This window comes from Cotesia glomerata, linkage group LG5, assembly GCF_020080835.1.
Source record: "Cotesia glomerata isolate CgM1 linkage group LG5, MPM_Cglom_v2.3, whole genome shotgun sequence".
Taxonomy (NCBI): Eukaryota; Metazoa; Arthropoda; class Insecta; order Hymenoptera; family Braconidae; genus Cotesia; species Cotesia glomerata.
Genome location: NC_058162.1, coordinates 10,185,056 through 10,200,427, shown reverse-complemented (window position 1 = coordinate 10,200,427; position 15,372 = coordinate 10,185,056). Strand labels below are relative to the sequence as shown.

At 34.3% G+C, this 15,372-nt stretch overlaps 3 protein-coding genes across 3 annotated transcripts in view; all 3 read left to right on the top strand.

The window, feature by feature from the left end:
- LOC123265114 (tachykinin-like peptides receptor 86C) overlaps nt 1-468 on the top strand; it is a 114,952-nt gene extending 114,484 nt beyond the window's left edge. Inside the window, exon 8 of the mRNA XM_044728756.1 lies at nt 60-468. Coding sequence (XP_044584691.1) covers nt 60-187 — 128 coding nt within the window. The 3' untranslated portion in view covers nt 188-468. The remainder of the gene's footprint in view (nt 1-59) is intronic.
- A 5,180-nt stretch (nt 469-5,648) lies between these two features.
- Nucleotides 5,649-8,727, top strand: LOC123265124 (actin-related protein 1). Its single transcript, XM_044728771.1, has 6 exons — nt 5,649-5,834; nt 6,107-6,171; nt 6,875-7,511; nt 7,589-7,762; nt 8,120-8,182; nt 8,261-8,727. Exons 1-6 carry the CDS (start codon nt 5,787-5,789, stop codon nt 8,402-8,404), a joined length of 1,131 nt encoding a protein of 376 aa, XP_044584706.1. The 5' UTR covers nt 5,649-5,786; the 3' UTR covers nt 8,405-8,727.
- Nucleotides 8,728-9,083: 356 nt separating this feature from the next.
- Nucleotides 9,084-15,361, top strand: LOC123265090 (anaphase-promoting complex subunit 1). The gene is made up of 3 exons (XM_044728695.1): nt 9,084-9,272; nt 9,357-14,985; nt 15,075-15,361. Exons 1-3 carry the CDS (start codon nt 9,249-9,251, stop codon nt 15,263-15,265), a joined length of 5,844 nt encoding a protein of 1,947 aa, XP_044584630.1. The 5' UTR covers nt 9,084-9,248; the 3' UTR covers nt 15,266-15,361.
- Nucleotides 15,362-15,372: the final 11 nt, after the last annotated feature.

Sequence of the window (15,372 nt, the reverse complement as noted above, 5' to 3'; positions counted from 1 at the left end):
ATTTCCAATAATGAACCGAACAATAAACAACAAACTGAGTGAACCTCATCTGCTTCTAGGTCGATTCAAATCAATGTCGATACGTTGGCGACACAGCACCGCTGAGAGCCATCTCCAGACATTAAGAATGAATTCACGGTCAATATGTGACAAGAACCATTTACACCCAGGCACCACTAATATCTGAGTGGTCCAATATGCTCTGACGGCGAACCCTCGCTCGTATTTTTAAATTTAAGTTCCAACTTTCTCTACCTCGAATTTTCCCTCAACTTTCCTAACCTATATTCTTCCAACACAAAAAATAAAACTGTAACTTTCATCTTCAACTTTTCACGTCAATTGAAACTCCAAGTTATTACCATGGAAGTACTTCCTCGCCACTGCTCCATGTTTTTATTCATATAATTGTATAAAAGTGTACATAGTTTTATTTCATAAACATACTCGTTAATAAATTAAATTTATTCTGGTAAAACTTCTATTAATTAAATGATATATTTTCAAAAATTTTAATAAAAACGTTGAAATTATTTATTGTCATAACAATTACAATATTATATTTGTGTGATAAATTATAAAAATGTTATTAATATTAATATATGTAAATAAATCATTTAATTATCAAATTTATAATAAAAATAAATGATGTTGTTTATCAAAAATATTTGTCTAATTTTTTTTACTTTAAATTGTAAAACTTTTTTTTGTCTTCTCTGTTAATTCCAATAAAAATTGGAATTTTTTTACAACAATGTCGCGCCCTTGTAAACTAAAGTATATTCCAATAATATTTCATTATTTATAAATAACGAGCTCGGAACAATAATAATAAAATTTAAGGTGTAATTTATGCATGTTTAATTTTACTTGCGATAAAAAAGTTGAACGTAAATCAGATGGTGGGAAATTTAAGGCCAATTTTTTTTTATTCTTCAAGTAATCGCGAGATAATTCTTTTCGTAGAATAGATAATTTATACTGTGGAGAAGAAGACGGTTTTATAACGATAATGGATCAGGTAAAAGAAAAAATAAATTTGTTTTTAATTATTTTAAGCCTGAAAGTTTTTCTGGTTTAAAAGTTGATACTTAAGTTCTTAGTGGAGTAAGCGTAGTTGGTTTGTTAAAGCTCGATGCTTAAATCTTTGAGTTATTCTTATGATCTTTAGAATCAATGACCAAAAGTTCGCGTACTAGGTAAATAACTTTGGAAATGGTTTTATAGTCGTGATCTATTTTAAAGATATTTGAGAAGAAAACTTTGGATCATTTTAGAGAAGTTGATTGTAAAAATTTTTTAAATCAATTTTACACGACTATTGATTTTACTTGGACATAAAAATTAAATTAAGCAGCTTTTGACGATCTTGAAGGTAACAATTTTTGATAAATTAATTTTTTTTTATACCAAAGTATGGTAAATTTTTGGTGTGATAAATTGAAATTAGAAAAAAATTTTAATAAATTTTTAAGAAAAATATTTTTTTGATATCGAATTTTATTGATATTTTTTAAAAATTTTAATTGAATTGATTACTTCGGTATAAAAATTCAATTATCCAAAATTTTGTCCTTCGTCAAGAGTTACTTAATTTATTTTTTTATCCCACATGATAAATTTTTAGTGAAATATAAGTTAATTAAAGAAATGTTTAATAAAATTTTGGTATGAAAACCAAAAATTCTTCTCGAAGTTTTATTAAAGATGTTTGTACTTTAAAATGAATGTATATTTCTTCAAAATTTTATCATAGTTTGGTATACAAAATTTAATCTTTCAAAATAAATTCCTTCAATTATTTTTTATAATCATAGCGTTAATTAATAATTAAAAAAAAATTGTAAAATAAACAATAAGCGCAAACAGCAGTATTAAACTTTTATGTATCCACCCTCTATGCTAGAGCTCTAGATCACTGTCAACACGCGATTACGTTCGACGATTCATAGTTTGCTCTACTGCAATAACATTCACGCTTCCTTCTCTGATGCTTCAAATTTTTCAACTTTTTAATCGTCAATATTGGAAGTTTAATTTTAAGTTTTCGATCCAATAACATCGTTCAATTTTTTTATCGTTATTATTTATCCATCAATTAATCAATCGCCGACTGATAGTTTCTAATTAAAAAACTGAGTTATTGATTGGAACAAATATTTTTATACCAAGAAAGTATTAACCAATCATCTGGATAATCTAAAAAATAACTCTTATTACGTTTTGTTAATTAGAGGAAGAATTTTTTTGCTGGCAGCTTTTCACTTACTGGTGAATATTTGCTTTGAGTTTTGAGAGAGAAATCCAATTATCGTCAGATCAGTGACTAGTTTCCGTAGAAAAAACAACTTTATTTCTAAGTCAAATGTTTAGTCATGCTAATAAATGCAAATGATATCTTTTGTCGCATTTCTGGGTGATATATGTCATAAATTTACTTTTATTAGCCGACAAGATTACTCGGGGACTTGATATCTTCCCACGTAGATTTAAACAACTGCGTATACGCAGTGTAAGAAAATTTTTCCGTCTCAAGTGACTCGATATTATTCTTTTCGCCTACCGTACATTTTTTTACTTTATTTTTCATTCTAATTTTTCTTTTTTTTTCTTTTACGCTCTTTTTTCACCTTTTTATTGTAGTTTTTGTTCTTAAAGTCTCAGAAAGTCCCTTAATTTATTACGATAATAAATAACTGTTTAAATAAAGAACCAAATAAGTAAATAATTGAAAATATTTTTTTTATATTTAATAACAATAACTTAAAAGCGCCCATAGCGGCAATCACGAAACTTATGTAAGCATTGCACTAAGTAAAGTTTTTTCCGTAAATTTTTTATCATCTTCAGCTTAAATAAATAAAAATAAAAAAACAAAAATAATGATAATAATACATTTTGCTGAAAAATATTCTAAACTGGACATTGCCAAAAATTTATTGCGAATTTTTGGCATGTAATATACACTACGAATTCTTCTTAGTGTAAAAGACGGAATTTATTTTTTTTCTTAGTAGTTATTATTTTTAATTCTCAATAGTACGAAAACTATAAGAATTAATATTAAATAAATTTAATCTTTTGATATCTATTTTTTTTATAAAGTTTTAAAATAATTCGAAAATTATATTAAAAAACCCAGTCATAAAAAAATTTTCCTAAAAATTGAAATTATATAATATAACATAAAATTCAGAAAATACAATTTGAGATTAATATAATTACTTTTGAACTTACTTCATTATGATACAGTAAAAATTAGTCAGAATATTAATAATGAAAATAATTAAACTACTGTTACAAAAATTGTATTGAAAACTGTCATGAGTCTTCACAACACTCAATAGAGTTTCTGATAAAATTTATAGCCGATAACCGAATTGTGTTCAGTTTCAGCGACAGTGTAATTGTAAAGGTGCCATTTAATTGATCAATTGATGTAAATTGACTAGAAATTTTTATTAACACAAATCCATTTGATGATATAAATAGACATAGACCCGTCAATTTTAGACAGATGACCTGATAAGATCACTTTCACTTTGACTTAAATTGTTTAATTTTGTAGCTTCAAGGGTCGAGAAGAAAAATGATTACTACTCTCGAGTAGAACAGACTGATACTACGAGTTAAAGTTGATTAATGGAGTCATTATTTTGGAGCCTAAATCGGATCGGCAACAAAGTCTCATCTCCTTTGAGTTTGGATTTTCATGTCACGTAAATATGTGTATCAAATCGACGTTGATTTGGGTTGAAATACATAAATAGAGAAGATACATTTCAAATTATTTTATTTATGTTTTTCCTCTTTGGCGGAATCTTGATATAATGATAATAACGCTCGAAAAATACAATATCATACGTTTGGTGGTTGCGTTTAGAAAGTAAGTCTAAGCAGTAAAAAGTAGAAAGTAGGAATAATAAAAGTTGAAAGAAGAAATGATAAAAAGTTACTGAAAGTAGAATTGGCGATTCCCCTGGATAAGTACCTACACATCTGTGCGCGTTATTAGGGATGGAAACCATCTTTTGGAGAAAATAAACGTTTAGATGAGTTCTTTTTTGCTGTTTTTTTATTTTTATGAGATATGGAATTATTTTACGAATGAAAGTGTTATGATTTTGAAAACAAGTTGTAAAAGGATTATTTTAGTAAAATTGAAAAATTTTCAGGCTAATTTTTCAACTTCGAGATTTTGAATAAAGAAGAAAGAAAAAAAATAGTATTTTTTAAACTTTTTCGATTGTTTTAAATTTCTAAGGATTAAAGCAAGTGGAAAATAATTGAAATAGGCCATTTTAGACTATTTACTTCATGAAAAAATGTATACAGAGTAACATTTGGTGCTTTATGACACGTCCAGTCGAAGAAATCAGTTTTTTTTCTTAATTTTTAAACTTTTTTCGACTTTTTTCATTTTTTTCAGCTCCGAGCAAGTGAAAAATATTTCAAACTGGCCACTTCTGACTTTATGCTTCATAAAAATTTCTATAAAGGAGTAATTCATAAGTTTGATAAAATTTTCTATCAAAACATTGCAAAATTAAATATTAAAATCAGCAGACATTTAATAATTTATTTCTTCAATTAATGTAGAATCAAGAAAATATTTTTCAAAAATTGCACTTGCAGTTTTTCTAATCTTCGACAAGTGAAATTTTTTTTTGAATCCTTTTGTAAAAATGTTTTCATTAAGAAAAATCATGAAAACTATAATACTGAAATTAGCAGATACTTAATTTTTCTTGAAAAATAAAATTGGCCTAGAAAATTATTTTTAAAAAGTTGCATTTATAATTTTCAAGAGCTTCTAATGATAGAACGTTTTAATAAAATTTACTATAATTTTTTTTGTTAGAAAAATTCTAAAAATTATCAGATATCTTTCAACTTCAGTATTATTAAAAACGGTCAATTGTCGGGGTTACATTTTTTTATCACATAATTCATGTTGAACTCGTCATGAACCAAAATTCTATACCTTTAATATATATGTAGCTATGGTAGAAACTACGGAGATATATTGATAAAAAACAAAATAACTGAGATTAAAACAAAAAAACTTAAAAATGAGACTTATTTTCCCAGTTTTTAGTCCTAAAAAAATAGTAAAAATCAAAATGTTGATTTGGTTGTAGTTCGTGCCATAGCTATATACTACTATGTATATATAGAATATGTGGTTTAAATTTTAAATTTCATTAAGATCGGGTCAGTGGTATCTGAGGTATCCTGTACGTCAACCAGAACAGCATAGTTCTGAAATAAACAAGTTTAAAGTTTTTTTAATAAAAAAAATGAAAATCTTACTTAAAGTCAATCAGCGATGCCAACACCTTCAAAATCCCTTCAGCCTGTTTGAAAATTTGATTTTCTTCCACTTGAAAATCCACATAAACTTCGTAAAATAATCTAGTTAAAGTGGTCCGATCACTTAAAAGTTTCAACATAATACTTTTAGATATATGAGCTTTCAAAAAATGTAAAAAAAAAAATAATTTTTTCAAAAGTTACAAACCAGAATGATCCCTTAAATTAAAATTCAAATTTAAGAATAAATGTAAAAAATTCAAATATGAATGTTGGTAGCGCGGGAAAGTTTTAAGCGTTGTCAACTTGGTAAGCTGCACTTTAATCTTCCATTCACGACACCTTCAAGTACTTGGATTATTCACCTAGCAATAGGTGTAGATCAGTAGATTAAATTGTTTAAATACCGCATAAAATAACAAGTAATTATTATTAAAAAGCTTCTACCAATAAAATAAAAAACAGTTTATACAATGGAACCGTACGACGTAATAGTTAACCAACCCGTCGTCATCGATAATGTGAGTAATTTGCCATCGTAACCTAATAAATCGCACGGTTATTGTCTACCCGAAGTGTCAAACGCCAGGCCATATTGTTGCCAAGTGATAAATACCAATAAAAATATTTTAAAATCATTACATAAATTTATGATCACTGTATTTCAGCACCTGCCGGCCAAAGATACCGTTACACTCCGATTAGATTCCTAAAACGTCTGTTTGACAGTTTTGGTGTCAAGACAATTAAATCAATACAACTAATTATTATTTATTGTAATTATTTTTTTCAGGGTTCTGGAGTTATAAAAGCTGGTTTTGCTGGTGACCAAATACCTAAATGTCGTTTTCCAAATTAGTAAGTTGATAATTTATTTTTTATTACTTGATAGGTTAATTCTAATTACACAAAGTATCAGAAACCTAAACATTTTTTTTATTATATTTTTTAAACAATTAAATTATGGTTGAATAAATTTCTACACAAAAAAAAATTTGTTCTAATTATTAAAAAAAAATCACATCTAGATAATTTAAAAAAATTTCAGAAACTCGGTAAATATTTGTGTATAATTTTTTTAGAAAAGAAAAATCTTCATAAAATTAAATAATATGTTGATACTGATATTAGCAGACGCTTGACAATTTTTTGATTTTTTAAAAAATAAACTAGATACTGCAAATTATTTTTAGAAATCGAATTTATCATTTTTTAGAACTTCTAAAAGTGAAATTTTTCTAATAAATTTTTTTTGCTTTCATTTATTTGTTAAAAAAATTCTATAAATTATCAGATGTCTCTTAATTTCCGTATCATAAGATATTTGATAATATGACAAATAAATCATAACAAAAAAAAGTTATAAAAATACCACATGCAGAAGTAGTAAAGAACTAAAAATTGAATTTATTAAAAATAATTTCTTTAATTTATTTACTGAAAAAAACCAAAAATGTTCAAGTGTCGGCTGACTTTTGTGTACTGTCATAAATTTCATGTTATTCTTCCAAAAATAGATACGTTACAAATTTTGAAATTGTAATAATAATATAAATTTCAGTATCGGAAGGCCAAAACATGTTCGGGTGATGGCCGGAGCTCTGGAAGGAGATTTATTTGTAGGACCGATAGCCGAAGAACACCGTGGTCTGTTGTCTCTGCGCTACCCAATGGAGCACGGAATAGTGACAGATTGGAACGACATGGAAAGAATCTGGTCCTACGTATACAGCAAAGACCAACTATCAACATTCGTTGAAGAACATCCAGTTCTACTAACTGAGGCACCGCTAAACCCGCGCATAAACCGCGAAAAGGCTGCTGAAATATTCTTTGAGTCATTCAACGTTCCAGCGTTGTTCATCTCCATGCAGGCTGTCTTGAGTTTGTACGCGACTGGTCGTACTACTGGAGTGGTGCTTGATGCAGGAGACGGAGTCACGCACGCAGTTCCCATCTACGAGGGTTTCGCCATGCCACACAGTATAATGAGGGTAGACATCGCCGGTCGCGACGTCACCAGATACTTGAGGCTACTCCTTCGCAAAGAGGGCGTCAATTTTAAAACGACAGCTGAGTTCGAGATTGTACGAACTATCAAAGAGAAATCTTGCTACTTGGCCAGTAATCCACAAAAAGAAGAAACTGTCGAAACTGAAAAATTCCAGTATAGTTTGCCTGACGGCAGTTCTTTAGAAGTATTTATTTTTAATTTACAGTTTTTTTTTTTTAATTGATGCATCTTAGAAATTTTCATTGAATATTATTATTTCAGATCGGTCCAGCAAGATTTAGAGCACCGGAAGTATTATTTAGACCCGACTTAATTGGTGAAGAATGTGAAGGTCTCCATGAAGTCCTCATGTATTCGATTCAAAAGTCTGATTTAGATTTACGGAAAGTTTTATTCCAAAATATTGTACTTTCTGGCGGTTCTACACTATTTAGAGTAAGTGCATTATTATTATTATTATTATTATTATTATTATTATTATTATTATTATTATTATTATTATTATTATTATTTATCTATTTGTAAAGAAACGCCCTCGGCAATTTACAAGAATATTTTACATTTTCATGTGTAGAATGTTTAGTAATGTTTATATACAATAAATAGCATCTGTAAAGATAAGATAGATTTCAGATTTAAGAGATCTGAGAGAAGAAAAAAACAAAAAAGATAAACATTTTTAGTAATTGATAATCACTAATTGCTAGTTTATGATCAATAATTTATAATCACTATTATTATTATTTATTTTATTATTTTAGTTCACCTGTAACAATTAATTGATTGTTTTAGGGATTTGGTGATAGACTATTATCAGAAATTCGAAAAATGGCACCAAAGGATATAAAAATAAGGGTAAGATTATTAAATAATTATAATTATTGTTAACTAGCTACTATACAAATTTATCAACTACTAAAATTATTGAACCAGATATCAGCACCACAAGAACGTCTCTATAGTACATGGATCGGTGGATCTATCCTAGCTTCTCTCGACACATTCAAAAAAATGTGGGTTAGCAAGCGCGAGTATGATGAAGACGGTGCAAGAGCGATACACCGCAAGACATTTTGAACATTTATTATCGCCATTATAAAATAATAACTGATGAACTTTCATTTTTATAACAATGCTCGGCACAACGTACGTTTTTTTTTATTTATTTTTTTTTTATGGTAAACGTACAACTATAGATTGAAACTCAATTATTATTATTTTTTTAAATGATTGTAATTAAAATTAAATCAGCAGTAATTGTTTCAATCTGAACTCTGGTCTGTACTCAACATTTGTTTATCAAGATTAATTTATATTAATTTTTTTATACTCACGGTATTAATATTTAATTGTTGCGCATATTAGTTAAGTAATTCAATCTAATTATTGTTTGTGTCATAATTAATATTTTGTGGATTAAAAAAAAATCTAAGAAAAAACAAACTTAAACGCTTTATTACACAAAATTTATCAGTTAAAAATAATTAATTATTAAATAAACAATATTAATGTAGACGTTTTTGCAAAAGTATTTGTAAATATGTATGCTTTGGTAAAAAAAATAAACAACAAAAACAAATATTTTATCCACTTATATGAATATTTTTTATTTTACCTTTAAATTTTAATTATTTATAGCTTTTATTAAATGTTAAATCAAATGAGACGCATGATAGACATTTTTTTTCTCTCTTACACAAGAAGAATTTAAAACTACAGTTCCCGCTTTCAGTCTGTCGGTAAAATGTAACTTAACCTAAAAACTTGTCCGAAAATAAACAAACAAACAAATAAATAAAGAATATAAATACTGATTAAAAATACTGCAAGTAATAAAAAAATATAAAATAAAATTATAATCACACTTTACCACGGATTTATTATTTAAATATCTGCAAATCTGGATGAAACCGAGGAAATAATGATCGCCGCATCAGATCCACTGGTAAATATTTACAAATTTCCATCATTTTAATTTAAACTGACAATTAAAAATAAAAAATAAAATTACAACTAAAAATTTTACCAGGAATATACACCAGGTGGACGACAGACATACCAGCGGCATCCTGGTCCTGTGATCCACCACCTGAACTCGCAATCTCCCCCGACACAGGACAGCGTCCTGTTACAAAAATTCAGTCAGGTAAACATATCCGCGAAATCTCCGAAAGAATTCTGGATAGTCCGCGAGAACAAAACCTGTGGCGAAGAAGAACTCTACTGTTCAGGTAAAGTCGCAGTGCACACCCAAGGCTCGCCCTCGACCCGGGTACTCCAGAAGTCATTTTGCCTCGAGTCAGACATAAAACACGCTCTTTGGTGCAAGTTTTGCACCACGACCCCAAATTTAGTCGACAAACACAAAAACAAAAATGAAGATGAGGTTAAAGACGATCAGACTATTGAGTGCATTTGTCTGCTGGATACTCACACTCTGCGAGTATTCACTCCCGACGGTGAGGACTACATGACTAGTCTGCAGTTCAAAGTATCCGCAGTCTGGCCCACTAAGTTTGGGATATTGATGGAAAAATCTTCAGTAAAATCGTCGATAAACGAGGAAAATTTGCCAACAGCTTATTCACTAACTCACCCGCTTGATGAAATATGTCCGCTGCTGATAAAGCACGGTGGAGTTAGCTACATGCGTGATACTAACCTAAAAATTATTTTCACCAGCTCTGAACCCTCATTGGCGGTGATTTACGACACCAAGACCGGCCTCCACTCTGTCTACAAGATCAGAAAGTCGTCGGTAGAAGAACGTCAGGTAGTTTACGACGTGACAGCCAGCATGATGAGCATCGCGTCGCCTCTGCATGGCAACAAGAGCAACCCTAAATCGGTAAGTATGTTTGGGCTTCCAAACCCGCAGTTGAGCGGTCTGGGTATGTCCAGCAGTCCGTTTGGATCCCGAGGAACGTCTTACACGACATCTTGCTCTGGAGGAGTATCACCAGCTCAGGCTCACCAGAGCGCCCATTCAAGGTCTCAGAGTCCGATGGCCACGATATCGCGCTGCCAGTCACCAACTCATACATTTTCTCCGTTAGCCGGCGGGTCAATGCACCAGAATCGGCTCCACCAGACAGTTATGGCTTCAATGCTGTGTCACTCGCAGCACAACCCTAGCAGCTGCAATAGTTTTATGCTTCCAGAGGCCCCGATGGTCTCCAGTAAGCCACTCTATCCAGAAATTTGCCTAGACCACGTATGGACAGAAGCTGCGTTCAAAGAAGTCGACAGAGCTGCTGATAAGGCCTCCAAAGTCTTCCTGACGACAGACCTTGTCGGGCAGAGTTACCTGGGCTACCTGGTGCCTTCAAAAACTCAGTTATTTATTGTCAGGATGGAGAAGACCAACAAGCAGCAGCAGATAATCTTCGGGATGTCTACTAGCATCATTGCAAAAGACGCGGTGAGTCTCAGTTCGCTGAACATGATCGCGATAATTGATTCTTCTAATGGAGTGACTCTCTACTCGGGAGTGACCTGTATAGGGAAGGTCCACATCACCAGCACACCCTCGATGGGCTGTAACTACTTTTTGACCCCCAGAACAGGTGTCAGCTCGCCGTTTCCACGCAGAAGCTCGATGATATCACAGAATACCGCTGCGGACGTCAAATTTGAGGAAGCTCTGCATACTTTGAGTCCAGTTGGAGCTTGTGTACGACCACCGATGCTGGACAGCGTGGATGCTGGGCTTGTTGGGCTCAAAGACGCAGTAGGTAATCAGCTAACTCTTGAATATGGTAATAAATTATTTTATCGCATCACTTTACCTAAATCAAGTAGCTCACCGTTAGTTAGAGAGTGCTTGCAGGTTTTAAAGACTGTTTTGCAACGGGAGCTGGCTATGCAATTGCTGGTGAAGTGGTATGGAGCAAGAAATGCTCCTGGACCTCAAGATTTTACGATAGAAGAAGAATGGCAGTTGTTTATAGTCACGCTGCTGACACTTATGGGTTATGATGTTGACAAGTTGCAGTTGATAAGAAAAAATGATGATGACTGCTCTGGTAGCAGCCCAATTATCGTTCCAAAGAAGGCTAAGACTAGCGATTGTGGCTCTGATGAAGACTGGTTGTATATTTTGAACTCTGGTGAGCATAAACAGTGTCAGTTTTTCTTAGAAAATGTTCTGCACTTGACTAAATTCAACGAGGGTGCTGAAGAACTTCGTAAACCGAAAGCTGACAAGAAACCTGAGGTTGGAAGAATCACCAGCTCGGCTGTTTTGTTTCCTCATATGCCGGTGGTTCTTTTTTCGCTTCATTTACTATACGAGGAATTGAAGCTCAACTGTGTCATGGCGGAAAGCAGACCGTTGCTAGTGCAATTGCTGAACCACCTGAGCAGAGATTTGAAATTTAATTGGTACTCGTACCATTACTTACTGGACTATCCTACTCACTGTTCGAAGCAAGAACTGTCGCAGATGACTCAGCAAGACCTGGCCAAGATATCTGTACCAAACTATGTTCCCGAGAAGCCTCCAAGTATCTTCAGCACTCTCAACAGCCTTCTCAAGGGCTCTGAAGTCCCTCCTTATCCAATTTTAGCGCGTGTAAATCCGCGTACCAAGACCATAATCTCGCTAATAGCGCTTCTGGCAGCAGAGTCAAAGGTTAGCAGTCTAAATCTTGATCAGTTCGTAAAAACAGTGACGCCAGCCGGCAGCAGAGTTGATTACCAAGATCCAGTTAAGGACAAAGACAAAGAATTTAATCGAGTAGAATCTCCAGTAGCTGATCGTATAGTTTTGCTCTTCCATGAGATGGAATTAACCAAGAAAGATCTCGAGATTTTACCTCCAGGAATTTCAATTCTGCTGAGAGACGTAATGTACAGGTGTCGCGAGCGTCCGCCTTCTAACTGGCCAGTGGAAGCATACGAGTTGGTGGATCGTCAGGACCTAGCTGCTTTGGAAAAACACTCCAGTTCTAACAAAGCCGACGACGAAACAACCGGAGTCTGCTCGATCCGGGACCCCGAGCAAGATGACGGCATGAGTTTCGACGATACTATTTTAAAACTACGTTTCAATAAAGATCACCGAGTCACCGAACTACGTCGCATGTTAAATTCCTCAAAGCCAGTTCGGATTTCGATAACCCAGCGACCTGAAGTAACTGATCACGACTTTATAGAGGAACAGGAACGGTATCTCTGCGCAGTCTGTTCACGCACGATGGCGCTGCCTGTCGCTAGGGGAATGTTCACTCTGAGAACTTCTACCCCGATAATAACCGAACAACTACCGATTCCCCGGCTCTGTTTAACGGGTAAAACAGCTCTGAGAGGGACTACAATAGAACTGTGCCACATTGACGTTCCACCGAACATGAACCTGTGGCCGCTGTTCCACAATGGAGTAGCTGCGGGCCTTCGTATCCATCCCGATGCATTGGACATTGATTCTACCTGGATTGTCTACAACAAACACCAACAGAACGAATGCGGAATTGAACACTCGGGTTTCCTGATGGCGCTAGGGCTCAACGGACACCTGAAGAAGCTGGCGCCTATCAGCACTTACGAGTACTTGGTTGAGTGCCATGAAACTACTAACGTTGGACTTCTTCTGGGTCTCTCTGCAACCCACCGTGGAACAATGGACGTGTCTATGACCAAGCTACTGTCTCTTCATGTGGAGACACTTTTACCACCCACCAGCATTGAACTAAACGTCCAGCAGAATGTCCACGTCGCCGCGTTGATGGGAGTCGGGCTGGTCTACGAAGGAACAGGCCACCGGCACATTTCTCACGCTTTGCTTTCAGAAATAGGTCGACCACCAGGTCCAGAGATGAAGAACTGCGTCGACCGAGAATCTTACTCACTAGCAGCTGGACTTGCGCTTGGTCTCGTGGTCCTAGGACGCGGTGGTGGAGCTGATTTGAGCAGCATTCCAGACACTCTGCACTACTACATGGTCGGTGGTAACGTAAGACCTTTCACAGGAGCCCAGAAAGAGAAATACAAGTCCCCCAGCTACCAGATTCGCGAGGGAGATTCTATCAACACAGACGTGACCAGTCCTGGAGCTACAATAGCCCTCGGGTTGATGTACTTCAACTCAAAAAACCGCGCGGTCGCTGAGTGGATGCGCGCTCCAGATACTCAATATTTGTTAGATTTTGTAAGACCAGATCTGCTGATGCTGCGAATCCTAGCCCACTCATTGATCCTCTGGGACGAAATAGAGCCCACCAAGGCCTGGGTGTCCAGCCACGTGCCTGATATTGTCTACAAGTATCGACTCCAGAAGCCCACGCCGGAAATAACCCAGCACGTTGACCTGGAAACTATGAACCAAGCGTACTGCAACATTATCGCTGGAGCTTGCATGGCTCTGGGACTAAAATTTGCAGGAACAGCCAATGAAAATGCTTTCAAGACACTATTTAATTACACCCAGATGTTTACGGCCTTGTCTCATAAATCCATCGGCGAACTGGCAGGTAAATCAACTATTGAAACTTGCTTAAACGTAACTCTACTTTCAGCTGCTGTGGTGATGGCTGGTACCGGCAACCTCGACATAATGCGAATTTGCAGACAAATTAGAACGAGAGTTGGACCAGCAAGTAGTGTCGTTACTTATGGATCACATTTGGCGACTCACATGGCTCTGGGTCTCATTTTCCTCGGTGGAGGTCGCTATACACTTTCTAATAGTCCGAATGCAGTTGCTGTGTTGATTATTTCGTTGTTTCCAAAGTTCCCGACGCACAGCAATGACAACAGGTATCACTTACAGGCGCTCAGACATTTGTATGTTCTTGCAGCGCAGCCTAGACTTATTTTGCCGAGGGATATTGACAATAAGCAGTACTGCTACGCCACTGTAAAGCTCACTTTTAAGTCAGACAAGTTCACCAGGGGCCAAGAAGTTGTCCTGAAAGCTCCGTGTCTGCTTCCTCAGTTGGAGAGTCTTCAGAAAGTTGAGCTAAAAGATGAAAGGTACTGGGAAATTATTTTTGAACGCGGGCATAATTGGAAACTGCTTGAAGGCATGCTGAATAAATGCGACTCACTGGATGTAAAACAGAAAACTGGGTGCCTTTCGTATATTGAAGATCCTCATGGGTTCCGCAGTCTTGTAGCTCAAACTCTCACTACTGAAAATGTTATCCCCTGGGCTACGAAACAGGATTTAATCACTTCGTTCACCAACGACGAGACTGTGCTGAATATTGTCAAGTATTTCTTGCAGCCTACGGCTGAACCGAAGCCGAGGAAGAAACGCATTCGTAGACGTCCGAAGAAAGAGCTTGATTGCTCCGCGGAGAAAATGGATGTTAGTGATACTTCAATAATGAAAATTCGAGAACAGAATTCTATTTTAAATTTGGGAATTTACAAAGATTTTAGGCTGCAGGAGAAACATTTTATGCAGACGCTTGCAGTTATTGTTTATGAGTGCGTGATTAAAGACAAGATCAGCTTCATGCCGCTCTGGATAAATATTTATAAAAGCATCGAGGTGATTGAAAAGACTCCAGATGCTGGACTCGTCTGGCAGATTAAATTAGTTTCTTCTTACACGATGCTGAAGGCGCAACAGCAGACTCAGCCACTGCTGAGGATCGAAAGTGTTCTTGCTATTCACCAACGACTGGCTTTAATTGTTGATTCTTGGGAAAATGGTACGTTCTTTTGAATTGAAATAAATTATTTGTTTCCTTTTTTGAGTAAATATATTTTTATAAATTATGTTTTTTTTTCTTTGTTACAGAAGTGAAACCATTGATAGAAAGTTATCGGATCAATGGGACTATTGATAAGCAAAATGATATGACACTAAGAAAATTTAGCGCTTATTGTACATATTTTGATATACCGTATCGTTTAATTTATGATAGTGATATTAATCCGATTATAAAAAGTTTATTACAACGTATTCAACGGTTTCCGTCAATAAATTAATTTATATTAATAAATTTATCAAATAATTTATTATTTAATTTTTTTCGTTTTGTTAATACAAAGTTCTAGTCTTCTAGCTTAGTATTATATAAAAAAAAAGTTTATTA

Excerpts from the sequence above, each read along its gene's own strand:
- LOC123265124 (XM_044728771.1), top strand. The coding sequence starts at position 5,787 with ATGGAACCGTACGACGTAATAGTTAACCAACCCGTCGTCATCGATAAT. Across the intron at positions 6,172-6,874 it reads AAATGTCGTTTTCCAAATTA|TATCGGAAGGCCAAAACATG; the intron begins GTAAGTTGATAA and ends TATAAATTTCAG. Across the intron at positions 7,512-7,588 it reads CTGACGGCAGTTCTTTAGAA|ATCGGTCCAGCAAGATTTAG; the intron begins GTATTTATTTTT and ends TTATTATTTCAG.
- LOC123265090 (XM_044728695.1), top strand. The coding sequence starts at position 9,249 with ATGATCGCCGCATCAGATCCACTG. Across the intron at positions 9,273-9,356 it reads TCGCCGCATCAGATCCACTG|GAATATACACCAGGTGGACG; the intron begins GTAAATATTTAC and ends AAATTTTACCAG. Across the intron at positions 14,986-15,074 it reads TGTTGATTCTTGGGAAAATG|AAGTGAAACCATTGATAGAA; the intron begins GTACGTTCTTTT and ends TCTTTGTTACAG.